This window comes from Arabidopsis lyrata (genome assembly GCF_000004255.2).
Source record: "Arabidopsis lyrata subsp. lyrata unplaced genomic scaffold ARALYscaffold_7, whole genome shotgun sequence".
Taxonomy (NCBI): Eukaryota; Viridiplantae; Streptophyta; class Magnoliopsida; order Brassicales; family Brassicaceae; genus Arabidopsis; species Arabidopsis lyrata.
In genome coordinates this window covers 9,303,945-9,329,536 of record NW_003302549.1, presented here as the reverse complement: position 1 = coordinate 9,329,536, position 25,592 = coordinate 9,303,945, and the positions used below count along the sequence as shown (strand labels likewise).

Below are 25,592 nucleotides of genomic sequence, written 5' to 3'. Positions count from 1 at the left end.
TAAGTGTTGTTTGCTTGCCTAAATCCAATAATTACTTCTTTGTTTTGCATGACGTTAAAATCTTCTAATATCGATGCGACCAAACCACAAGTGGATGTACTAGCAATTGTGGCATCAAAGCATATAATGATACTCATACAATGCCAGATTGATTTCGGAGTTTACATTATTGATTCATTTAGTGGAATAGCTGTTTATTACAAGTGAAAGTTTACCAAAAGATTAGTTTATTTGAGAGAATGTGGCTAATAGGCTACAATACAATAAGCAAACACCAATCTCCATTTAAAAATACTTAAAGGGTCCACAATGCTTAGTCATGAATTCTACAGCTACATTATTTAGGAGTTAAGATAATGAAAACTAGATGAAGACAAGCTGTCTAAAAAATCACACAAACAAAACCCATTAAAAGGGCTTTCAGTGAAGAAACTAAAACATATGCAGATTAAGCTTTCTAACGAGGAGATAACACTACAAGAAAAACGTTCATTGATAGCGCAAACCATATGCTATCTTACGTTATTGATAGCGAAATCACAAATGCTGTGACATCGGCAGCTATGGTAGGTGTTTCCCCTACGATAGCGTTATTTTGATATGCTATGATAGTTTTAGATACAATAGCTTTATTTAACTGCTGTTATTTATTTTGATATAGCAGCTGAAATTTTTGTTAAAAAGTAACGACAATTCAAATTTTGTGCTATAATAGGTTCTTCTACGTTAGCAATTTGTTCTTGCTGTTTAATTTGTTTTCGTAGCTTCATGTTTTGTGCTATAATATCTGATTTTCTACAATGACAGTGAAGAATTGCTATACTTAATTTAATTATGGCTTTTAATTTTGCTATTATATATATTTTCAGAGAGCTATATATTTTGATTCTATACCTGTTTTGCATAATATAAACATGAAAACATAAGTCTGAATATAAATTGTAACATAAGTCTGATTCCAATTCAAAAGTTAGAAAGTTATACAGAATCATTCAACATAACAAAAGTCTAAATCCAAAAGACATAACAAGTCTGATTCCAAAGTACATAACAGAAGCTGATTAGTCTAGTCTTAAACTAATTAAAACTACCTAATCTGGACCAAAGTTTCTTCATTCCCTGCAACAATCAACAAAGTCTCATATCAGTAGCAGATATAAAAGCAAAACACAAGCATCACAGTAATTACAAAACTTACCCCAGTTTCTTCATCTACTCAATAGATGACCAACTTATCCATTGGCCATGCAATAGATGAACCAAGTGAATCTCTCATATACTCGATTTCATCTGATGGCCTCCAAACTGCTGCATCATCTATCTTCACTACATCTACCCAAACTCTAGCTGCATTTGCCCCCAAGCGAACATGGTGTACCTTTTGGTCTGGGTCGATTGAATGCACACGTCCTTCACCAACCACCCGCCTCTTTCCACTAATATCCATTAACTTGCACTTCTGATTAGCCTTGATAACTTCAGCTCCAGTTTTACGCTGCCATATTACAATATAAACAGGTTTAATTCATGTATAATAATAACCGGAATCAGTAAGTAACAACATCTGCTAAATTTACCGGAGATCTTCGTAGAGGGGAGTGTGAAGCTAACTGACTTTTCTTTACAGGAGGCTTTGAACATGTTGCTGGAGACTTCTCAACAATAGATTTTGAAACTGTGGTTGCGGATTTCGTTCCTTTTGTTGTGGCTGCGGATTTTGATATCTCAACAGAAGACTTATAACCAGCTGCTGCATTTAGTGGACCTGATGATGGTGCTTTTCCTCCTGATGCTGCTGCCTTTTCTATTGTTGTTTGATGAGTTGATGCAGAAGCCTGATGAAGTGGAGACTTCTGACATGTTGCATCTGCATGGTTTTCAAAGACAACTTTGTTGGCAGGCCAAGCTACAGAAGACTGTAAACAGTCCTCAAGGTACATGACATCAATCGTTGGCCTCCATATAAATGTCTCAGGTTGAATCACTGCATCCACAAATATTTTCACTGCTGCTGGTCCGAGAGGAAGCCCATTAACTAATGCATTGGCATCTTGTGTCTGCCAACGTCCTTCTGCAACAACAACATCATATGAAGACAAATCCAGTAGCTTGCACTTGTTCACAGAATTAGGTCTTGATCCCTGTCAAACACATTCAACCAGTGTTAACATATACTTTCTATGTATGAGTATGAGAATGAGTGATAAAGTTTACCAGGGTTGCAATGTCTTCTGGTTGGAGCTCCTCTTCTAGATTAACACACAAACTAGATGGCTAGGCCACCATATGTCCAACAGCTTTCTCAATGGTGCACATGTTAATCGCAGGTCTCCAAAGGAATGCTTCTGGTACAATAGCAGTGACAATCAAGACTTTAACATCCGTAGGGCCTAAGCGACTTTCATTAACTAATTCATCAGGATCAGAAGACATAATAAGCCCCTCAGCAACTTTTTCCTCAGAACCAGCCCAATCAATCAAGACACACTTTGGTTGTGATCTTTTATTCACACTCTGTAAAAGTAATTAGAAGAAAAATATATTAGATTATAAAGTAACAAAGAAATCAAAAACATTTGATATAAGTCACTTACTCTTGCAGCTGAGTTTTCACCAACCTCAGGTGATTGTCTCTGTTACATAAAAAACAAAGTCAAATACTATGAACTATTTGAGCTTCTTTATGTATAAATAGATAAGCTTCACAATGTATAAATAGATAAGTTTCTAACCTGATTCTTCATTTTCAGAATTACATCTTCTAACTCAGTGACCTTCTGCTGGAGCTGAATCTGATTCTCTTGCATTTGAGCCATACACTTGTGCTTCACTTGGAAACAAGCTAACTTGGTCTTATTCATATTTCTACCCATTGCCCTCATTCTACCAGGATTGTCAGGCCCTAACAGTTGGCTAAGTGAATCTTGTTGTGCTTCATTTGTTGCAATCGATGGATCATCACTGTTAACAATCTCATTTGCCTTTTTCTGCAACTCATAAGATACAGATTCAATAGCAGATTAAGAATCAAATGCCAATATGCACATCATTAGAAGCAAAATTTTAAACTCACAATCTTTTCAGCAGCATTAGTGTTTACTGGTGTACCATCTTTCTTGGTACGTGATTTAACCCAAACCTTTAGCCTTGTCACTTCAGATGGGTCTGCACTACCAGTTTTCTAAACCAAACAAAAATCATTACATATTAATAAGTGTTTTAAAAAGAAGCTGAGCAATATAAACAACATAACTGTCATGTGATTACCATATCTTCTGCTAGTCTAACCATTCCCTTGCGACTACAAGTGTGAGGAATTTGTTTGCGCCTTCTTTCCTTGTAGCTATCGCTTACAACCTAACAGATGAATGTTAACTTGTAATATACTATATAGTACATAAACTTAATTATCCTGATTCCAGATGCATACCTTAAATTCTTGGCTAGTTTTGAGCTTCACAAATTTACGCCAATCGGTTGGAGAAACATTTTTAAGTCGCAGATTCATCCTCTGCTGGTTAGTCTTAGCTTCTCTGATGTTTGTAACTTGCTTTGATTTCCAGGACCTCCACAAACATCCCATCTGCTTAAGCACTGCAACCTTTTGGTACTCTTCATCTAGTTCAAACCTAGCCTGCACTCAATAGAAAAAACAGTAAATTTAATTACAATATCTGATAAAACGTAATGCAATACAAGAAAAATTAGAGAAATGATACCTGGACAGATTTCCAAAGAAGTGTCTTGATTTCTTCACCTATTTTTGTCCAACGATCAATTGTGATAGGAACATGTTCTCGGACAAATGCACCAACATATGATGACAGCTTAACTGACCCTTTACCAATAGGCTCTCCCATGATATTGTACTCTACTCTAACTCTGGTATTTGGATCCTTGGCTATGTCTTTCATCCTAGTTGGTCCTCGCTGTCTCTTACTCTTAGGTTCAATAGCAACCTCATGACCCTCAGAAAATTCTATCTCTCCTTCAGGCTCTTCCACATCAGGTTCTTTATCACCCATTTGGACTTCTACTTGAACCTCAGCTGGTTCTTCATGTTGTGGTTCCAAATGATCTGGATCTTCAGCTTGAACTTCAGCTGGTTCTTCTTGTTGTGGTTCCATTGTACCCACATACTCTACCTCCTCATCCTTTTTTTTAGTGTTTCTTCCTCGCTTTTTCTTGCGCCCAGCCATTTTAAATCACCTAATAAAAATGAAAGAAGAAAGAGTTAGTAGATTAAAGAGAACTAAAAGCAGACATCAAAGCAAAACAAACATAATAACTATCAAACACACAATGGAAAAACAATTAAAAAAAAAAAAAGCAGACATCAGACTTGAGCTAAGGTAAAAAATCAGACATTTCACACATATATCCCTTCACAATCAGATCTCTCATTTTCAGCCTCATCCAAGTCAACATCAATGTCAACACTTGTTGGCAATGGCCCAATGTCTGCAACTGCATCTTGAAACTCTTTCTGACTGAATCTTCTCGAAGGACCTCTCATTGCAACATACCAAGTTGATGAGTCATCTTCCCTTAGGTAAAACACTTGCTTTGCTTGAGAGGCTAGTATGTATGGATCCCTTAAAAAGGAGACTTGACTATGATTCAGATTTACAAGTGTAAAACCATCCTCTTCCTTCACTCCATTGCCCTTTACTGCCCAGTTGCAGCGGAACAAAGGAACATAAAACACATTATAGTCTAACAAGATAATGTCAGTTATGCAACCATAATATGATACCAAATCAACCACTTGTGAGGTGTCCTTCGCACTAGACCTACAGACTGCAGTGGCCTCATAGTAAATACCACTATTCTGAGTTTTCTTATCAACTGATCTTGTGTGAAATCGTTGCCCATTCACTATGTAACCAGTATATGACCTAGCGCAGCTACGTGGACCATATGCCAACCATTTCAGTGTTTCTCCATGTCTGTTTGAATCAAGATGTATCTAACAAAAGTAAATAGAAAAGGTCAGGCACCTATATACATAAACTGAATTACATTAGGTGTTTATGTAAGAGATAACTAGCCTGTTCTTTAAGCCAAGAGGCAAAATTCTGAGTGTGCATACTCCATAACAGTGATGCATCACGTCTGCATCTTCCATTGGAGTCGTGTAGATGCTGTAGGTGCTCACTGTTAAAAGAAAAAGTGAAAAAGAAATAATCAGACATTTATCCTAAATATAATTAATGAATGAACTAGCAAAATGTGGAACTTACTCTACATAAGGCTCCACGACAGCCATATTCTGGATGACAGCCATGTGGGCTATTTTTTTCTCCATTTCAGTAAGATTAAGTGAGATGCCTGCAGAGATTGGACGCCCCTCAAGTATAGTGTTGTTTTCATACTCAGTGTTTCTATCTACACCTTCCTTAACATTGGTTGTATTCTTCAAAAATTCACTACAAAACTGGATGCATTCTTCAGCTAGATAACACTCAGCAATACACCCTTCAGGTCTTGCAGTGTTCCTCACAAAATCCTTCAGAACTTTCATATACCTTTCAAACGGGTACATCCATCTGAAATGAACTGGTCCACCTAACCGAGCTTCTCTGCCTAAATGTACTGTCAAGTGCACCATGATATCAAAGAAACTTGGCGGGAAGAATCTTTCAAACAAGCAAAGGGTTTCAACAATCTCAGCTTCCATTACCAAAAGCTGCTCCATATCAATTACTCGCTGACACAAGTGATTGAAAAATGTGCATAAGCGCACAATTGCTACCCTAGGACCTTTAGGTAACAACCCTCTAAGTGCAATCGGAAGAAGCTGTTGCATTAACACGTGATAATCGTGTGATTTCAGACCTGTGACCTTACAGTCATCTAATGAGACGCCTCTTGATATGTTTGAACAGTACCCATCTGGGCCTTTGAAGTCAAATAGCCGCTTACAGAAAATCTTCTTCTCTGTCTTGGACAGAGACTAAAGTGCTGCGGGAAGATATGTTCTTTTTCCTTCGATTTTAGGGTGCAAATCCTTTCTAATACCAAGCTCCTCCAGATCTTTGCGAGCATTTAGACCATCTTTGGATTTCCCACAATGCAACAATGTCGATACAATACTCGCAGCCACATTTCTCTCCACATGCATGACATCTAAGTTATGTCTAACCGGGAGTTCCTATAACCAGAATGCAAAAAACAACAAAACTGTTACACAAAGTTTACTTGTTTAAATCCAAGACAATACTAGAATAACATGAAAAAAGGACACACCTGCCAATAAGATAGCTTGAAAAAGATTGACCTTTTCTTCCATCTTGATAACTCCTCCTCATCTACTGTTACCTCTTCCTCTTCATCCTCCTCTGACTCACTAGATAGATCATCACTATCAGAACTTGATCCAGTACATTCAACACGTTTTCTCTTACTTGCATGTTGTTTCAAGTTCCCAAAGCTATTTTTAAAGTTTTTCAGGTTTTGATAAATCTCCTGGCCACTTAATATTCTCCTCTTCCTCCCATGTTCAGCTTTTCCATCAAACCATGACTTCTTCCCTCTAAAACTATGTGTTGGGGGCAGACCCTTTCTATGGCACATAAAGACATGTTTTCTGCTGAATTTCAACCACATGCTATCTGTATTTTTTCCACATAAAGGACAACCCATTTTACCCTTTACTTTGCAGCCAGCAAGATTCCCGTACGCGGGAAAATCACTAATTGTCCAAAGCAGCATTGCCTTAAGAGTAAATGTTGACTTACTAAAAGCATCATAAGTCAACTCCCCATTATCCCACAGATGGCATAGATCCTCTATAAGTGGTTCCAAGTAGACGTCAATACTATTACCGGGCTGTTGTGGACCAGGAATCAACAATGTCAACATGATGTTCTCCTTCTTCATGCATAAGTCTGGAGGCAAATTGTAGTTTACTAGCAAAACGGGCCAGCAACTATACCTGGTATTCTTCATGTTGAATGGATTAAATCCATCTGTGGAAAGTCCAAGCCTCAAGTTCCTTTCCTCGGCTGCAAATGAAGGGTATTTGGCATTCATCTGATCCCATGTTACTGAATCTACAGGGTGACGGAGTTTTCCATCGCTGCTTTTGTTGCTAAAATGCCACCTTAAATCTTTAGCCATTTCCTCAGACCTAAACATTCTCTTAAGGCGTGGGATTATCGGAAAGTACCGTAATACTTTCTGTGGGACACCTTTCTTTACTTCACCAGTGTGCAAGTTAGTCTTCCATCTTGAAGCATTGCATTTAGGACAATTCTCAAGCTTTTTGTACTTTTTTCTGAATAGGCAGCAGTCATTAACGCAAGCATGAATCTTTTGATAACCCATATCAAAAGATTTCAAAAACTTCTTCACCTCATACAATGATGTGTGTAGCACACACCCCTCTGGTAACATCTCCGGCAATGTCTCTAGAAGATCATTGAAGCTCTTGTCAGACCATCCATTTTGTGTCTTAAGTCTAAACAAAGACACAATAGCTGACAGCTTGCTATGGTTCACACAACTTGGATATAAAGGAGTTTCAGCATCTACAAGCTTTGCAAGAAACTCATCTTCTTTCTTGTCATCACCCTCTGCAATCTCAGCCAAGTCAAGCTTTTCTGCAAACTCTTCATCCAAATACTCAGCAGCTTGATATAACTCAAATACCTCGTCATTCCAGTGACTTAGTTTGCTTTCACTTTCAGCCACTGCATTCAATTCTCCATGATGATACCAGTCACACCGCATCTTATAAGCTTCATCCATTCCCCTTGTTACAAGATGATCAACAACTACACTACCTAGGTGACGATCTATATTACGACAATCAATGCAAGGACATATAATCATATCGACGTCTCCCAAAGCTGCAGCCACAGCCCGTACAAACTTTGTAGCCCCTCTCTCATAAGCAGGATCAGCTCTTCATTGCAGAATAAAAGGGGAAAAAAAGAAGAAGTAAAGTCTCTGAAACCCCTACTGAAACCTAACCTATATAATTAAAGTCCTTACCTGCCAAGATGCACCCAATCCTTGTCCAACATTATATGTTGATACCGTAATATAAACCTTTAATACCATAAGCAATTAACTCAAAATATATTCAGACTAGTAAACAAATAACTCATACATATATAATATTCAATCAAAGCAATCTCAATAGTTCAATATCAGATTATATAAGTACACTAACTCAGTTATAGTAGCATATTTAAGACAAATTAAACTTAAAACAAAAAGCATGGTTATCAATCAAAAACCATATAAAAGAAACTAGAAACATGGTACTAACCTGTCCTCATATATAGTAACATAACCAACAAGACATCAACAGTAATGTACTAGATTAAGTGTTTTAAATCTCAATAATTTAATATCAGACAAGATAAGTGCAGTAACTCAACTTTAGTAGCATATTTAAAACAAATAAAACTGAAAACAAGAAACACTGTAATCAATCAAACTCATATGCTAGAAACAAGAAATACGGTACTAACCTGTCCTCATATATAGTAGCATACACAACAAGACATTCACAGTAATGTATTATAATCAAAAAAAACATGGTAAACAATCAAACTCATGTAAGAGAAGATGGTACTAACCTGTCTTGTGATGATAAGAGCAAATGATAAGCTTCAAAGTCCCATTATTTCACTCAGCAAAACTTGCAAAACAAAATTATAGAGTGAGTATAAGGTTATGCAAGAAAGTGAATCACTGAAAGTTTGACTAAAAAAAATAACTTAATCGATCTAACACTAAAAACAAGATTCAGACAACAAACAAGGTAGAATACAAAAAAAAAAACTGAACTTTATACCTGATAAATTTGCCAATCAAACGAAAGAGATAAACACAATCTCAGTAAGAAACAAAACTGGAAAAAGGACAAATACTAGAGTAAGAAGATGGGACCAAACACAGAAAAATAGTATGAGTTTAGTGAACATGCAATTTAATCCTGTTACTGGTCCCCGCAATTCACTGCTCAGTTCTTGTTTCTTTTTCAAAGTACTAAAAAATCAGATACAAGTTATGATGTCAGAAGAAACACAAGTTATGATGTCTGAAGAAACACAAGTGAACATGCCAGTTATGATGTTTGGTTTTGTTTAGGGTAAACACAAGTAAGGCGGAATCCAACATAGCAAAAACAGATTATTAAGGTATTGAATTAACAATCAAGAGAATATATATGACAATATCAAAACACAATTTCATAGCAATTTTATACTCAATTTCTATCTGACAATAACGAAAAGAAGATCCGAATTACATAGCACATATCCAAGTTTTTAAAGAAATTTTGTTCAAATACGCCTAAATCAAACCACAAAAACAATAATGTTATGAAATCGTTCTGAAATCGCAAATAACAGAGGCATGCAAAACAAGAATCGATTAGACTTTAGCTAGATTTGGTGTACCTAGAACATCAGACTTGAGCTAGATTTGAAAGAAAGAAACCTAGAAGAAATACGAAAAAGAAGAAAAAATCAACTGAATAAAGGACATGCCTTCGATTTGAGCTCAAATCCGACAGATCTAAGGCGGAAATAGTGCCGGCGTCAGGTTCAGTTTCACGGCGACTTTCAACGGCGGCGACAGAGGGCTTAATCGGCGATTGGAAGAGTCAGATCGTCTTCAAAGAGAGTTAGGTTTGAGAGAGTTCTGTCTGAGGGTTTTCGAGAAAGAGGGATGAGATAACGCGTGTTTTGTGCTTAAGTGATTAAACGCGTGTTTAGGGAATTTTGACCAAGTGTTTGGTGGAATTAGGGATTTTGGGTTCCCGCTCATTGAAATTCTATCTTAGCGTTTATGAAATGCTATCATATAACAACCATAATTACATAACATCTTCAACAGCAGTTTGGTAAACCGTGCTATTACGGTATGCTATCAATGTGGACTTTTTTTGTAGGGTAACTCAGAAACAGTGACATCATTCAACGACATTAGTAACGGTTCTGTCGAAGAAGAAACAATCGAAGGCATGACACTCTCTGACACAAAGGCAGGCCTCGAAGGCGTTGGAAGAGTATAGGAATAGCTATTGAGCATTAGAGCAACCGAATCCATTGTTGGTCTACTCGCTGCACTCTCTTGAACACATAAAAGACCAATGTGTATGCACCTCAAGATCTCGCTTCTTGATCCCGTGGTTAAACTCGGATCAATAACGCTTAGTATAATGTCTTCTCTCCAACATCTCCATACCTGAGAAACAAACAGAATTACAAATTCATTTGACATGATGAATCAAACTGAAACCTCAATTACCTGGTTGGTTTTGTGTACTTACCCAACTAAGGAGATTTTCTGCATCTTCGTCATTATTTGATCGACCATTGTTGTTTCCCTTACCTGTAATGATCTCTATGACTAATACACCGAAGCTGAAAACGTCTGTTTTCACCGAGAATTGGCCGTAAATAGCGTATTCTGGAGCCATATACCCGCTACAAGATGAAATAACAGGTTTATAGCGGTGTTTCTTGGTTAATGAGTTAGTATGATGAACTAACTTACTAAGTTCCTGCAATTTTGCTTGTGAATCGATGTGTTGAAGTTTGGTCTGTGTCAAAGAGTTTAGCTAATCCAAAATCTGCGATTTTTGGATTCATTTCTTGGTCCAAAAGAATGTTGCTAGCTTTAAGATCACGGTGAATAATCCGGTAACGAGAGTCTTCGTGAAGATAAAGAAGTCCTCTAGCAACTCCGCCTATCATTTTGTATCGCACTCCCCAATCCAAAAGTTGACGCTTCTCAATATCTGCAACGGCACAAAGATCAACACTGAGTGGAAAACAGAACGGTAGGATCATCATATGGAGCAAACGGCAGAAAAATATTACCGAAGATGAAATTGTCAAGACTAGCGTTCTTGATGAACTCATAGACAAGGATTCTTTCTTGTCCTTCTATGCAGAAACCTAGAAGCCTCACCAAGTTCCTATGTTGAAGCTTTGCAAGTAGTAAAATTTCGTTCTTGAATTCAATGTCTCCTTGTCCTGAAGTACACGATAATCTTTTCACCGCGATTTCTTGCCCACCCGAGAACACACCCTGAGACATGCATAATCCTAATTTTATATATCTCCCAAGACAATCTAAAGTTACAGTTAACAAGTTTCCTCAAAGAAACCTACCTTATAAACTGAGCCAAAGCCACCACGTCCAAGTTCGTTTTCTGGTGAAAAGTTATCTGTTGCTGCCTTTAGAGTTTCAAAGTCAACTAGCAACGAATCTGAGAACTCATCCTCTGCATTTGGTCCTGAAAAAGGCGATTTCCCAAGTACAGTAGTTCTCAGGATAAATAGTTTATTCTTTGTAAGAAGATTAGTATAACAAGAAGAAGAAGATTGTGTTACCTTTGACTCTACCTCCAGACTTGTTCTTCTTCCACTTCAAGACCAAGCATAGGCAAATTGCAAATAACGCAACAAGAACTATCGGGACGACTATCGCGATAATGACTTTAGATCCACCTTTGCCCTTTCCTGCAACGAAACGTTCAATCTTAGAGACACAGCTGCAGCAGAACGCATTCATATATTTCTATGTACCTGTTCTCTCAGTTCTTGCAGCTGATGTTGGTGGGTCAGCAGGCTGAATAGCAGGTGGATCAGGCTCTAGATCGGAATCGAACTCATAGAATCGCCACGTCTCAAATCTGAAGCTACAACTAGGAAAAAACCACCTAAGACCAACCTGGCCATCACAACAACGTGGGATCCTTTCAAAACCAAAGACTAGACAGTCATTACAATCCTGTTCAGACAAATCCGGCGTACAGTGCGCACTTCCGTAGAATTGCGGGTACCCCGCCACACCCGAACCGCTCCCTTGAGCGTATTTTCTATTGGCCCACCAGCTGCAGCAATCCCTTTGAGTCTGTCCAATAGTTCTATCTGCAGACGATCAAACTCATCTCTGTTTGCTGATATATTTTTACCGGCTTGAAAAGACAGAGTTGGGGTCGTCTCTTTTCTTCCATAGATTATCATGTTCGAGTAACGAAACATACAGTGCGTGTACCACACAACAGCTTGTTTTGTCCGCGGACACTGCTCGATAAGGTTTCTTGCAGCTATCTGAATGCAGCTGAGACAATCATCTCTTTTTACTTCTCTTCTACACAGAGCAATTGCATAAGCTCTTTCTCCAGATGAATCTCCAGAAGAGAGGTTGTAGAAGCCATAAGGTTTGGATGTGAGTGAAGAAAGAGAGGAGACAAGGCCGTTGAGATTATCGGCGAAAGTGCTGTTGGCCGTGAAATTGCCTCCACTAGCTACACAGTTGAAACTTGGAGGAAACTCATATTTATCCGTCTGTGCTGAGCAGATAAATGGTACAAACGTTAGGACACAAGCAAAGAAGAAAAAGATAACTCTGACATGTTCCATGGACGCTTGAAGCTTTTTTCTTCTTCTGAAATCTATGAGAAAACCACAGAATGTAATGAGTCTAAAATGGAAAGGGTCAATCTAACTTGACCCTGGAATCATTCAAAAGCAGTGTGGTCTTTGAACTAGTTCAATATCCAACAGCAGAAAGAACACAACTTGTTGATCAAAAACTATTATAAAACCCAGTAGCAGACACAAGTGGGGCAGTCTTTGTGAGATTGTAGGGGTCCATGATGGTAATAAATTCAAAGAATCACAATATAAAACCAACGACTTGGTGTGAAAACGTTATTTAAATTTCAAGTGTTCATTGCTCACTTCTTTCCCCTCAAGTACCAGGAAGAAACTAAAAAGTTTGAATAGTTTTCAAACCAACTAGAAAATAAGACTAACTAGGAACCATCTAATTTCGTATAAGCCATTTATTTTACAATTGTTTGACTTCTGTAGATGATTAGTGGATTATCTTTCAACTCTTATACTTATATATGTGGACTCAATATAAATCCCTTATCCAATTTTCCAAACTTACTGACATATCTATATATTTCTATCAAATTGTACCTTTAACGAAATCAACAATCGATAAACTGGAAGAAAAGAAACAATGAGACAAAAAAAAAAAAACGTATCTCACAGCTTCAGATTTGTGTTTATTCACAACAAGATCAAGCCAGGCTGCCTGAAAAATTCACACAAACAAAACCCATTTCAAAGGCTTTCAGAGAAGAATCAAAAACATTTACAGATTATCGAGGAGAAAACTCAGAAACAGTGACATCATTTGACGACATTTGTAACCCTTCCGTTGAAGAAGAAACATTCGAAGGTATCACACTCTCTAACACAAACGCAGGCCTTGAAGGTGTCGGGAGAGTAAAAGAATAGCTATTGAGCATGAGAGAAACCGTTGCCATTGTTGGTCTAGTCGCTGCACTTTCTTGAACGCATAAAAGACCAATGTGTATGCATCTCAACATCTCGTTTCTTGATCCTGCGGTCAAACTCGGATCGATCACGCTTAGTATAGTGTCTTCTCTCCAACATCTCCACACCTGAAAAAACAAAAAACAGAATTACAAATATTATCAACAAGATGACCAAAACTGAAACTGCAAATATTGGCTTGGTTTTGGATACTGTACTTACCCAACTAAGAAGATCTTCTGCATCTTCGTCACCATTAGATCCACCATTGTTGTTTCTTTTACCTGTAATGATCTCAATGACTAATACACCAAAGCTGAAAACATCTGTTTTCACAGAGAACTGTCCATGCATTGCGTATTCCGGAGCCATATATCCGCTAAAAATTGAAATGATAACTGGTTTATACCGGTGTTTCTTGGATTCTATAAGTTAGTTAAATGAATTTACTTACTAAGTTCCTGCAATCCTGCTTGTGAATCGATGTGTCATGGTTTGGCCTGTGTCAAAGAGTTTAGCTAATCCAAAATCTGCGATTTTCAGATTCATTTCTTGGTCCAAAAGAATGTTGCTAGCTTTAAGATCACGGTGAATTATCCGGAAACGAGAGTCTTCATGAAGATAAAGAAGTCCTCTAGCAATTCCTCCGATCATTTTGTATCGCACCACCCAATCCAAAAGTTGACGCTTCTCAGTATCTGCAACGGCGCAATAATCAACACAGAGCGGAAGAAGAATGGTAGGATCAGATAAAGTAAAAGCCCGAAAAAGATTTACCGAAGATAAACTGGTCAAGACTAGCATTCTTGATGAACTCATAGACAAGGATTCTTTCTTGTCCTTGTATGCAGAAACCTATAAGCCTAACCAGGTTCCTATGTTGAAGCTTCGCAAGTAGTAATATTTCGTTTTTGAACTCGTTGTCTCCTTGTCCAGAATTACCCGATAATCTCTTCACCGCGATTTCTTGCCCATGAGGGAACACACCCTGAGATACATAATCCCAAGTTTATAAATCTCTCAAATAAATAAACCGAAGTTACCGGTAAGAGGTTTGGTCGAAGAAGCTTACCTTATAAACTGAACCAAACCCACCACGTCCAAGTTCGTTTTCTGAAGAAAAGTTATCTGTTGCTGTCTTTAGAGTTTCAAATTGAACTAAGAGTGATTCTGTGTTCGAGAACTCATCCTCGGCAATTGATCCCGACAAAGGTGATTTCCCAAGAACTAAATACGCAGATAGTAGTTATCAGAATTATAGTTAATCCGTTAGTAACAAGATAACGATTACAAGAAGAAGAACACTGTGTTACCTTTGTTTCTATCTCCAGACTTGTTCTTCCTCCACTTCAAGACCAAGCATAGGCAAATTGCGAGTAACGCAACAAGAACTATCGGGATGACTATCGCGATAATGACTTTCGATCCACCTTTGCCCTTTCCTGCAATAAAACATTCACTGTCTTAATCTTAGAAACAAACACATATTCTGCCTGCAGTAACACACACGAGAGAAACATTCAAACATTTCTATGTACCTGTCCTCTCAGTTCTTGCAGCTGATGGTGGTGAATCAGCAGGCTGAATTGCAGGTGGATCTGGCTCTAGGTCGGCATCAAACTCATAGAATCGCCACGTCTCAAACCGGAAGTTACAACTAGGAGAAAACCACCGAAGACCAATCTCAGCATCACAACAACTTGGGATATTCTCAAACCCAAAAACTAGACAATCATTACAATCCTGTTCAGACAAATCCGGCGTACATTGCACAGTTCCATAGAATCTCCGGTACCCCCCCGAAGCTGAACCGTTCCCTTGAGCGTATTTCCTATTAGGCCCACCAGCCGCCGCAATTCCTTTGAGTCTGTCCAATAGTCCTCTCTGCAGACGCTCAAAGTCATCTCTGTTTGCTGATATCTCTTCACCAGCAATAAAAGCCTTAGTCGGATTCGTTTCTTTTCTTCCATAGATTGTCCTGTTTGAGTAACGAAACATGCAGTGTGTGTACCACACAACAGCTTGCTTTGACCGTGAACACTGCTCGGTGAGGTTTCTTGCAGCTGTTTGAATACAGCTGAGACAATCATCTCTTTTGACTTCTCTTCTACACAAACCAATTGCATAAGCTCTTTCTCCAGATGAGTCTCCAGAAGAGAGGTTGTAGAAGCCATAAGCTTTGGATTTGAGTGAGGAGAGAGAGGAGACAAGTCGGTTGAGATTCCCGGCAAAAATGCTGTTCGCCGTGAAGTTGCCACGATCAACACAGTTGAAATCTGGATCAAACTCATAGGAATCTACCTGAGCAAAGGCATGAAATGGAACAAGCGTTAGGAAACAAGCAAAGAAGAAGAAGATAACTCTGACATGTTCCATGAAAGCTTGAAGCTTTGTTCTGCTTCTGTAATCTATGAGAAAACCCCAGTGTGTAATGAGCCTAGATATGGTAAAGGTTGTTGTAATTTGACCCCAAGATCTTGAAAAAAAAGCCGTGTGTTCTTTAAACTAGTTCACAGCCCAAAGAACACAAGTTGCTGATCAAAAACAATTATAAAACTCATTAGCAGACACAAGTGGACAGACTTTGTGAGGTTGTTGGGTCCTGCATGATGAGAATAGATTCACAAAATTGCAATATAAATTTACGAGTTGGTGCAACGAATCAGGTCAACGGTGTGTGAAAAGGTTTATTTAAATAACGAGTGTTTATTGCCCACTTCTTTCCTGTCAAGTACCAATATGAACTGGAACTAAAACAAATCTTCCATTAATGGTAAATAAGCTACTTAAGAAGATCCCATACTTAATGGTTAATAAACCTTCGAATTGCAAACCAGAAACCATGAAAAAATGTTATAACTTTCAGCAAAGGAACATAACCACATGCACTATATAATGAAGAAAGATCATACTTTTTCAAAACCCTTTGCTTGGAAATAGCAGCAACGTAAAACAGGAGGAAACAGCCCAGAGATGAGCAACTCTGATGTTCTTTAGTATACAGCCTCGAGCTCACATCTCGCCTTGGAAACCTCATCATCCCGAATTTGAAGCTAAATAAACACGCTTGCATCTCTCCGATGAGTTCGTGATCCCCTTCGACGCCATTAAAGACGATGTAATGAAGCTCCAGTGAGCCAATTCGACGCCTTTGTTTGTTGTTCCCGTGGTTCCAGAGGAGTAAAATAACAGAGAGAATAATCTGAGGTAGGGCAAGATAGTACCATCAATTAATGAAAATTGAGAGCCCTATGACTCCGGAAACTTGTACGAATTCTCAAGATTCAATCAGCTCAACAGAGAGGTCGAAACCATTGTCGAACGGAACACACAGGAAACTGATTTGAGATGTAGGAGGGAAGATCAATACGACGACGTAACAGGTATTACCAGTGTAAATGGTTCGGTTCGGTTCGCTAATTTACTTGTCTGGTTTTAGGATCCTTTTAATTTAGGTTCCGAGTTGTGTAAACCAAACTTTGGGATTTTCCGGTTTGGTTTGGGCGTAGAACACCATCGGTTTGTTTCTCCAATAACTGATCTTAATCTTCATGTTTGCTTGTCCAATAACTGATCCACAAGATAAGAATCAAGATTTGATGTATTTTTTGCATTAAACCAACAAATAATGATCGCTGAGTTAGTTTCATATCAAGACAGAAACAGAGATAGTATATCAAGCAATGTCTGTGTTCTCGGAATGGGATCGCTCTGTTTGTTAGGACCATAAAGACTCGTTTCCGATCGTTGCTGAATGATTAGGAGCAGAATGGGCTCTAGTTGTTTTGATGTGTTATGATTAATGAATCTTACTTTGTAAACAGAACTAAAAGAAATCATAACTTTCATGTACAAGAGAATTTATGTTTCCGAAAATTGTGGGTAACTCTGTTTCTCATTCCTTCTTTGCTTGCAAGTTTCAAGAGAGAGGGAGAGAAAGAGAGAGATCCTCCTGAGATTGAGGAGCAACGCTCAGTATTTTTAGGGATAAGACAAAAGTAGTCATAGCTGTTTCAGGTTTTTTAAAAAAAACTTCTATGACTTATTCTACTTCTTGTCCAAAAAAAAAAGAAAAAGACTTCTTCTACTTCAAATCTCCATTGAACAGAAGCATTCTTGAAAACATTCCTCATTTAACAATGCTTACTAAATGTTCCTTCCCTTTCATTTCAATTAAGGATCATTCTTTGCTTTCCTTGCAAGGATCATTCCCCTAACAAACCCTTGCCTATTCTTCGTATAACTACTAGAGCCAAAAGAAATCCGAGTCCACCATTTTTTTACGACCAAAAAGACTCTAGCTATCAAAAAGTTTAAACTCAATGTTAGCTTTCACAAAGATGGCTAGATTCCAAGGGTCGCTGCAATCCCGGGCTACCTTATTGTTAATCCGAAACTACCATAAACAGCCTGTCAAAGTTGTGTGGAAGAAACCCCAAATTGGATGGATAAAGCTAAACTTTGACGGATCCAGAGGAAGAGAAGGACAAGCCAGCATTGGTGGGATATTCAGGAACCACAAAGCTGAGTTCCTTCTTGGATACTCAGAATCTATAGGGGAAGCCACAAGCACCATGGCAGAATTCGCAGCCCTCAAAAGAGGGCTCGAACTGGTTCTAGAGAACGGGTGGACGGATATATGGCTCGAAGGAGATGCCAAGATCATAATGGATATCATCTCCAAGAGAGGGAGACTGAGATGTGAAAGGACAAATAAGCATGTAAATTACATCAATGTGGTTATGCCTGAGCTGAGCAACTGCGTGTTGAGCCATGTTTACAGAGAAGGGAATCGAGTCGCTGATAAACTGGCTAAGTTAGGACATCAGTTTCAGGATCCTAAAGTCTGGAGGGTTCGGCCTCCAGAGATAGTTCTACCAATTATGCATGACGATGCAAAAGGTAAGATTGTTCTTAGAACAAAATGAGCCCAAACGAGTAAATTTGTAACTAAATTGTGTATATATGATCATTAGATTTTGTCAATAATAACAAAGCCAACATATGTAAATAGTTACTAACTTTTGTACAGTCAAGATATTTTCCATTATCAAATTTAATATCAATGCTTCTTTAGTATTCATCATCCAACAACAATCCTTTTCTTTTCTCTTTGCTCTTGTTTCTTTATTTCTATATATTTTTACATTCTACTACTCCTTGAAACTGTAACTCAACAGCTGAATCTTTCCCAGAAGAATAGGCTAATTATCAATGGTCAAGAATCAAGATTGGTACCTCTAGCTCTAGTTATATAATCTCGATGCACCAGTTGAATCCGAAGATGTGAGCTCCCGGATTTCCTTTACAGCTTCGCTGATTTTATGAATCGCCATTTTCTTCACCTGGATATTGCAACAATATATTTTTACATAAAGACAACTCCTTTCTTACTCAACCTTGTTTTAACTTTTAAACTATGGGAACTTACCTCAATCTTATTTGCTTTCGTTTTGACGCGCTGAGGAAGTTGATTGAGCTCTTCCACTCGTTTAATAGATTCGGAAACGTGCTCAGGTGACAGAAACTTCAGAACAGCATTTACACAAGACTAGCAAACATATGCAAAATTTATGTTATAACGATTAATAACTTTGTGGTTGCAAAAGAAGGAAAGAGTGTGTTGGGTGCTAAAAGTAATACCTTATTCTTTCTATTTTGGTATGGACATCCAGCAGGGACGATGACTGCTTCCCCAACACATTGATCAAAACTCCATGGTTCAATGTCTAAACAAACAAAATAAGCAGCATGAAACTGAGTATGCTTCACAGACATATTGAAATGGTAAGATACAAACTAGAAGAAATGAGGATATGATACTTACCAAATTCTTCCTTAAGCCTTGCTTTGTGATACTCGTCAAGATAGTAACTCTGCTCAAGTAATGGATGACTCACCTGCTAAAATAAATGATACGTATGAGTTAATATACATGGGAACATCAACTATTGATCTTTTGTAGAAGCGTTTGAACCATCAACCCAAAACTTACTTCTTTTTTGCTGGAATCCATGGGTTCTAGCTCGAGAGAGTGGTTCTTAATATACTCAAGAAGTTTATAAACATCTTGTTTCTGGAATACATCCCACTGGGCACCATAAGAATTGCTTAGGCTTTCTTCTTCACAAGAGTCGTTGCAACTTTCTCTTTCGTCTCCCTCAAACTCACTGCCTCTGCATTTAGCGCCTAAACAGTGTTGTGACGATTCTGAATCAGAACTGGGATAGTCATCCAACCAATCTCTCTGAGCATATGCTTCAGACCTATCTCGTTTCTTTCCCTTATCAAATCTGCTCTCCCTCCCCTTTTCTGGGTTTTTAGATCTTACTCTTCCGATATTTTTCATTAGCTTTCTTATCCTACAAATCTGTTTTGTGGATACAGGTGTTTCTGTGACATATAACAAGATATCAACCTGCAGAGCAAATCAAAAGGTTGAGAAAAATATAAGTAGATCTGAAAAGTTGAAACGTCAAAGGAAATTTAGCTGACCACAGTTTTACTTCTCTAGCTAACAATCAGAGTAGATCTTCAATTTGTAAAGCTAGGAAATTGTGAAATAGAATGGAAGGATTAAGAAAACTTACCATGTCACAAGTTTCGAAACCTAACTTCTTCACAGAATCAGGGTGTGCAAATTCTTCACCACTCCTGTATGAAATATTGAGGCATGGACCAAAATCGGGTGTTTGTACAGTGTCAGGTAGGCTGGCTGCAATATTTAGTAGACCGCGCTTTGGATCCATGTAATGGGAAATTGGTAAAATATTCAGTATTTCAGCATAATGATTTGGGAACTGTTCTTTAAACAACGAAGATGAAAGCCATCCCTCCAGCTTCAGCCTTTCTTGACAAGTGTTAGTCTCAGCCTTTCCTCTCAAAGACCCCAAAAAAAATTGCTTTACACCAATTTCTACCTGTCATTGAATAAGAAACAGACCAATTAAGAGACCAAAGGGTATTCAAATCCAGAAAGATAAGCACCAGTAACATCACAGAACACAAGACACTAACCTCAAACCAATCCATACAATCACTACTATTACCGGTTTTGCTGTTTCTGTTCATAAGATAGCAACAGAACATGGCTACTGGATCCCAATTAAGCCTTGAACCTCTTTTTAACACACTACGAACTATTACAGGATGGCCTTTACTCCAGTGTGTCTGAAAGTGTTCGAGATTGTTTTGATGAAAATCCATCACTGTGGGGTAGTATAAAAAGTTACCAGTTCCGTCTTCTCTTCTCTTGGATGCTTCTTTCAAATGGCTGTCGCTACTACTAGATTGCGTTTCAATTCCAATACAAAACGGACATCCCGAAAATTTATCTAAGATTTCAGGCAACTCATAGCAACTGACTACTTCCTCTGCACTGATCTCTAACTTGCTTGTCAACTCCAGAGGGAATAGACTCAAAGAAAGGTTATTGCTGCACCCTTTGACTTCTTTCCGCTTACACACTGTTAGAGATTTTAAACCATTTGAGCATTTAATCGATCCAGCCTTTCTAGATAAGCTCTCTTGACTCTGATCTTGGTCAGAACTTAGCCTGAGAACAGAGGAACTGCGTGTGCACCTTCTTTGCAAATCCACAATGCCAGAGCCACGACCATTGCTACTCAAACAAATATTCAAAGAATTTGTCAGAGAAAAACTCAAAAGCAGATTTACATAAGTTAACAGTAGAAGAGAATAAGGTAGCAGAGTGGGAACCAGAGCTGTCGATCATCAGAAGTTAAATCAGAGCTTTGGAGTTGAGGTTTAGCTGGATTTCCCTCTATCACAAATGTGAAAAAGAATCAAAAGATATGAGTGATTTTAACTTAGCAGAACGGAAGCATCTTATCATATAAAGATCAGTAAAGAAAATTTATCAAACTATTAAACACCTTTCTTTTCTGCGTCAATTTTCACCTCCACTTTGTGGTCTGCATTGATTTCTTTTAGTACTGGAAGTAGCATGCACACCGCATAATGTAGATGCAAGACCCTGTCAATATCACTCCTGACACTCTGAGAATCCTGAAACATAGTATAGAAGTAAACCAGTTCATGTTACAACATATCTGAAGAGGAAAAGACATGTCAAATTTTAAAGCCAAAGAATTATCAGATAGTCAGACCTTACATTCAGTGACTCCAGAATTAGTGACTGAGCAAACTTTGCACCTACATGATCCACGGCATACAGGACATTTTTTCTCAACTTCTTCTTTCGATCCCTTGTTCCTAATTTATTCCAAGCCAAAAATCAGTTTGATGACTGCTTCTAACCAATTAGTAGATCAAAACCAGACAGCTTAATAACAAAATTAGAAACAAAGAAATTCCAGAACCAATCTCAAGTGAAGTTATTGAAGCAGAAAACTGCAGGAAAGAGTATCTCATGTTACATCCTAACATTTACGCCACTTATTATCGAAGAAGTCTGAATGCACATAAAACAGAAGAAATATTGCAATTATATAGGTGAATGAATAAGCCTCAAGATGTCTTAGGTCTACAAAACTATTGAATCTTATTATAACTATCCTCTTCATGCAATCAGTCAACTAGATACAGATGCTTAAATTCTAAAGAGACTATCCATCAGCAAAAAAATCCAGAGATGCAAACAACATAAGTAAAAGCAAACATAACCGACGATACCTTTTCTCGATACAATCTATGCAAAAGAACTCTCTTTCACAACTCAAACAACTAATCAAATCCCCAAATCCTCTGGTTCCACACCAATGACACCTCTTCCTCTTCTCTTTCCTTCCATTAACCAAATTCCCCTTGAAAGGAACCACCTTGACAACAATCACACAAAAAGAGTAAATAAAGAAACTACACAAAGTGTTAAAATTCAACCTTTCAGTTACCTGCATTTTCCCAACAGGCAGAGGTTCAATGTTCTTCGACCTAAATCTTCTTTTAGTCATCGAAATTGGCTCTTCCCCAACTTTAACATCACAAGGAGAAGACACATTACTTGTAGTCGGAGAAGGTGGTGAAATTGCCATAATACCATTAGGAAGAACCCTTGTTAACTCTTCTCCAACAAATTCACCAAACCCTCCATTATTATTCTCCTTCTTCTTCTTCTTCTTCGTATCTGGTAATCTCGTCCTCTTCTCAACTTCTCTCTTCAACACCATCCTTATCAAATCCAACTGCAAATCTCCTCTCTTCAACTTCATCTTCTTCACTGCTTCATCCATAGCCTCTGCTTCACCCATCACTCGCTTCCTCTTCGATTTCCCCAATCTTTTAGCCCTAATACTGCTTTCGTTTGGCTCGATCGCTGAAGACGTCGCTTCATCTCCTCCTCTTCTTGATCTGACAAGCTTCGAAGACTCTGGAACTTTCTTCTTACTTCTCTTTAGAGATTGCTGCGAGTGATGAGCCTCGCACATCTTTTTGCCCTCTAAAGCTCGTCTCTTGCACCGCCATTGCTTACCATCGGAGCGGTTGCAACGAAACTCGTCCGGGACAATTTCGTTCTCCGACATTATCGAAAGACTCGAAAATTGTGTGAATTAGGGTGAGAAATTCCGGTGGAATCTCTCGGAGCTAGTGATCTGAACCCAGAGAAGAAGAACGGCGTTCTAGTGATAGAGAGAATGAGAAGTTTATAGAGAGAGAAAGGCAAAAAGGGAAGTCTTTTATTTGCAGAGAGAAGGAAGTGGCAAAGTTGTAATTACGTGGAGAACGAGAGTCTTGTTTTGGTAACGTAAAAGATCGCAAATATCGAGAGGATCTTCAGTTTTTCAGTTACCTCCCCCTCTGGTCTTTTTTTTCTTTTGTTTTTTTTTTTAATACATCCCTAATTTGCTACTCTTTCCGTTTCGTTTTAGTTGTCGTTTAAGATTTTTTCACCCAAATTTAGTTTCGTTTTACCTTTATACTATTAGTAAGTAATAATTAATTTTGATAAGGCATACTAAATCATTTGTCAGATTTTCTAAACATCCTCATATTTACACATTTGTCATATAGGAAAATAGAAACTGTATACATATCACTTCACTTATAGTTGCTATCTTTAAGTATCATCTCGTCAAAGTTTCGATGATTTTCTTTTCTAGAATTTTTGAAACTCTAAAGAGACCATTTTTAAGTTTTGCGTTGAATAGTAGTACTTCTGTTGGATTTAATATCATAAGTTTTGTACTTCTATTTGTAATGGCTTTTGATGGGCTTTTCATGTTTTGAGTTGAAGAATAGTACTCTTATTGGATTTAATACCATTAAAACTTTACGAAGTTGTATTTTTGGGCTCCAAATTGTTTGGCGTTTTAACTTTTGTTGTCCTACTTTGTTGGCATGGCAGCAAAGTTTAAGCTTTTCATCGAAAGCATTTTAAAATAAATAAATAAAAGTCGATGGCCATGGCACTTGTACTTGGATTCTGTCCGTGTACTTGACATCAATTACCAACTTTGTGTGAGTTTCCACTATTGTCAATTACTCTATAACAAGATAAACATATACAATGACTTTTTGGTCGGAGGAATCTTCTTCTCAAATGTAAATTTTTCTACTAGCTAAGCTCTTTTTCTACAGGCCCATTTTTTTAAAAAGGCCATCACAAGAACACTTGGTTGCCAACAGAGAAACATACAAAAGACCACCACCAACCTTACAAGAAGAATCCAAGGCTGAAATAAACGAATTCAAGTAGACAAATAGCGAAGCTCTTTTTCAACAGTGTTTCAAAACGAATGGTTCCAAACACACTTTCACAATAAATAATTTTACCAGCACCACAACAATTCATGATAAACAGTTTAACAAGCATTACTTTCATGATAGACAACGGTTCTGTATGTACCACGCTCAAATTTTTGGTAAATACGCATTCATTAATATGTGATAGTTGATTAAAATACAAAGGTTAAAGCTGCAAACTATGAATCATAGTATCGACACAAATAATTAGGCATAAACGTGGAATAGTTATATCCAAATTAATTAATGGGGTTTAGATCCAATATACACATAGATTCCCTCTGTTTTGCAAATTTGCATCATCCTCAGCTTTTTCTTTAATCTTTCGATACTCGCTATCTTTTAATAATTAATTTACATAGTAACTGCAGTCTTGTAGACTCCAAAAATTAAGATATAGCTGCTTTGGATTTAGAATCCCCTTGTTGTAAAAGAGTAGCATAATCTAACCCAATACAACATGATTTGTATCTATTCTCCCATTTTATTTCGTTCATTGCAGACCAATGTCGTAAGAATAATATCTAGCTACTAGCTAGTTTTTTTTCGTTTTGATAAGTAGAGAATCCCAAATTAAACTCATTTTATCTTTTGAATATACGATCAACATGTCAAATCCCGCATGAAAACTAAAATGATATGTCTAGCGGAAGTTGAAACTTGGTCTAAAATCCACAGTATTAATTCACCACTATACTAGCTACCATTAGTTGGTTCGGATATAATACTATTTTCTAATGATGAAAAAAAATAATAATAATAATAATAATATTTTCTAATGCAAATACTTTTTATCAAACTCAAATCACATTGATTACACCAAGTATGAAACCATTAGAATGCTCACAATATGCCTGCAAAAGACGCATATCCACTTTAGGGCCTCTTATCTTAACTTTTGAAAATTGACATCATCTGATATATTTTTTTTCTTTTGGACGGCTGACTAAATTGGTCTATAAATTATACTTCAGAAAAAAAAACTAAGTTCTTGTTTTCTTTAATAAAGGTTTTGATATATAGTTTTTGTTTGTATTGCTTTTCTTATAAGGAAACTATTTCCACTTTCCAATTAATATTATTAGTATATACGTCAACCATGAATGATTGGATACTGCTTCTTTGTGTTTGACTTTAACAAAATCAAGTTAAATCTCGACAAGCATTTTTATGTAATACTCAATCCAGTTCACAAAAAGTAGCCGTGTTCGCATTTTTTTGCACTTCTTGATAGATTTTTTAAATAAATTAATAATCTTCTGTTTAACAAACTACTAATAATATTTACCAACTTAAATTCAATTTAGTTAGCTTAGGTAAAGACTAAATTAACTTTGTAATTAGAAATCATTAACTCTAAAATTGTTTGATGTCAATTATATTTCGTCTTCCAATTTATTTTATATATTAGTCTCTCCACTGGCTATTAATTTCTGTAATGCCATTTTTCATTATTATGTTTCACATTTTTTCCTTTTAGTGAGAAAAAGTGGACATTAATCCATTTTGATGTATAAATGACGTATGGAATACGAAGCCGTTGAC

The 25,592-nt window shown here is 37.4% G+C and overlaps 6 protein-coding genes across 7 annotated transcripts; all 6 read right to left on the bottom strand.

The window, feature by feature from the left end:
• Positions 1-264: 264 nt before the first annotated feature.
• Positions 265-12,908, bottom strand: LOC9303922 (cysteine-rich receptor-like protein kinase 28). The gene is given in 9 exon segments (XM_021017701.1): positions 265-473; positions 9,917-10,206; positions 10,292-10,448; positions 10,519-10,762; positions 10,845-11,055; positions 11,139-11,263; positions 11,361-11,489; positions 11,556-11,852; positions 11,855-12,908. Coding segments are annotated over 9 exon segments (2,010 nt in total). The 5' UTR covers positions 12,396-12,908; the 3' UTR covers positions 265-457.
• LOC110226399 lies at positions 969-1,960 on the bottom strand. Its single transcript, XM_021018079.1, has 3 exons — positions 1,578-1,960; positions 1,199-1,495; positions 969-1,119 (listed from the first exon to the last, which is right to left on the bottom strand). The coding sequence occupies exons 1-2, from the start codon at positions 1,938-1,940 to the stop codon at positions 1,217-1,219; spliced, it is 642 nt and encodes a 213-aa protein (XP_020873738.1). The 5' UTR covers positions 1,941-1,960; the 3' UTR covers positions 969-1,119; positions 1,199-1,216.
• Positions 2,061-2,962, bottom strand: LOC110226408. The gene is made up of 4 exons (XM_021018142.1): positions 2,733-2,962; positions 2,595-2,633; positions 2,215-2,514; positions 2,061-2,141 (listed from the first exon to the last, which is right to left on the bottom strand). The coding sequence occupies exons 1-3, from the start codon at positions 2,880-2,882 to the stop codon at positions 2,275-2,277; spliced, it is 429 nt and encodes a 142-aa protein (XP_020873801.1). The 5' UTR covers positions 2,883-2,962; the 3' UTR covers positions 2,061-2,141; positions 2,215-2,274.
• LOC110226357 lies at positions 6,004-9,660 on the bottom strand. The gene is made up of 3 exons (XM_021017746.1): positions 8,592-9,660; positions 7,999-8,055; positions 6,004-7,909 (listed from the first exon to the last, which is right to left on the bottom strand). The coding sequence occupies exons 2-3, from the start codon at positions 8,028-8,030 to the stop codon at positions 6,223-6,225; spliced, it is 1,719 nt and encodes a 572-aa protein (XP_020873405.1). The 5' UTR covers positions 8,031-8,055; positions 8,592-9,660; the 3' UTR covers positions 6,004-6,222.
• Positions 12,909-13,006: 98 nt separating the features above from the next.
• On the bottom strand, positions 13,007-16,230 carry LOC9305961 (cysteine-rich receptor-like protein kinase 29). The gene is made up of 7 exons (XM_002867803.2): positions 14,864-16,230; positions 14,639-14,767; positions 14,398-14,552; positions 14,103-14,313; positions 13,780-14,023; positions 13,548-13,704; positions 13,007-13,453 (listed from the first exon to the last, which is right to left on the bottom strand). Exons 1-7 carry the CDS (start codon positions 15,699-15,701, stop codon positions 13,148-13,150), a joined length of 2,040 nt encoding a protein of 679 aa, XP_002867849.1. The 5' UTR covers positions 15,702-16,230; the 3' UTR covers positions 13,007-13,147.
• Positions 16,231-18,352: 2,122 nt separating this feature from the next.
• Positions 18,353-23,118, bottom strand: LOC9303920 (lysine-specific demethylase JMJ25). Of its 2 annotated transcripts, none has more exons than XM_021017604.1 (12): positions 22,199-23,118; positions 21,981-22,126; positions 21,455-21,560; positions 21,221-21,353; positions 21,045-21,108; positions 20,343-20,946; positions 19,916-20,245; positions 19,321-19,743; positions 19,153-19,228; positions 18,969-19,054; positions 18,757-18,876; positions 18,353-18,670 (listed from the first exon to the last, which is right to left on the bottom strand). In XM_021017604.1, the coding sequence occupies exons 1-12, from the start codon at positions 22,826-22,828 to the stop codon at positions 18,572-18,574; spliced, it is 2,817 nt and encodes a 938-aa protein (XP_020873263.1). In that variant the 5' UTR covers positions 22,829-23,118; the 3' UTR covers positions 18,353-18,571. The 2 variants fall into 2 exon arrangements, with proteins under 2 accessions (XP_020873263.1, XP_002867848.1); XM_002867802.2 differs by having other exon boundaries at positions 19,153-19,225.
• Positions 23,119-25,592: the final 2,474 nt, after the last annotated feature.

Excerpts from the sequence above, each read along its gene's own strand:
- LOC110226357 (XM_021017746.1), bottom strand. The coding sequence starts at position 8,030 with ATGTTGGACAAGGATTGGGTGCATCTTGGCAG. Across the intron at positions 7,910-7,998 it reads GATTGGGTGCATCTTGGCAG|AGCTGATCCTGCTTATGAGA; the intron begins GTAAGGACTTTA and ends TCTGCAATGAAG.
- LOC110226408 (XM_021018142.1), bottom strand. The coding sequence starts at position 2,882 with ATGAGGGCAATGGGTAGAAATATGAATAAGACCAAGTTAGCTTGTTTC. Across the intron at positions 2,634-2,732 it reads TTCTGAAAATGAAGAATCAG|AGACAATCACCTGAGGTTGG; the intron begins GTTAGAAACTTA and ends TTTATGTAACAG. Across the intron at positions 2,515-2,594 it reads GTGAAAACTCAGCTGCAAGA|AGTGTGAATAAAAGATCACA; the intron begins GTAAGTGACTTA and ends TTACTTTTACAG.
- LOC9305961 (XM_002867803.2), bottom strand. The coding sequence starts at position 15,701 with ATGGAACATGTCAGAGTTATCTTCTTCTTCTTTGCTTGTTTCCTAACG. Across the intron at positions 14,768-14,863 it reads TGCAAGAACTGAGAGGACAG|GAAAGGGCAAAGGTGGATCG; the intron begins GTACATAGAAAT and ends GTTTTATTGCAG. Across the intron at positions 14,553-14,638 it reads GTCTGGAGATAGAAACAAAG|TTCTTGGGAAATCACCTTTG; the intron begins GTAACACAGTGT and ends CTGCGTATTTAG.
- LOC9303920 (XM_021017604.1), bottom strand. The coding sequence starts at position 22,828 with ATGTCGGAGAACGAAATTGTCCCGGACGAGTTTCGTTGCAACCGCTCC. Across the intron at positions 20,246-20,342 it reads ATTGTATGGATTGGTTTGAG|GTAGAAATTGGTGTAAAGCA; the intron begins GTTAGTGTCTTG and ends ATTCAATGACAG. Across the intron at positions 19,055-19,152 it reads AAGGCTTAAGGAAGAATTTG|ACATTGAACCATGGAGTTTT; the intron begins GTAAGTATCATA and ends TTGTTTGTTTAG.
- LOC110226399 (XM_021018079.1), bottom strand. The coding sequence starts at position 1,940 with ATGTACCTTGAGGACTGTTTACAGTCTTCTGTAGCTTGGCCTGCCAAC. Across the intron at positions 1,496-1,577 it reads CCCCTCTACGAAGATCTCCG|CGTAAAACTGGAGCTGAAGT; the intron begins GTAAATTTAGCA and ends GTAATATGGCAG.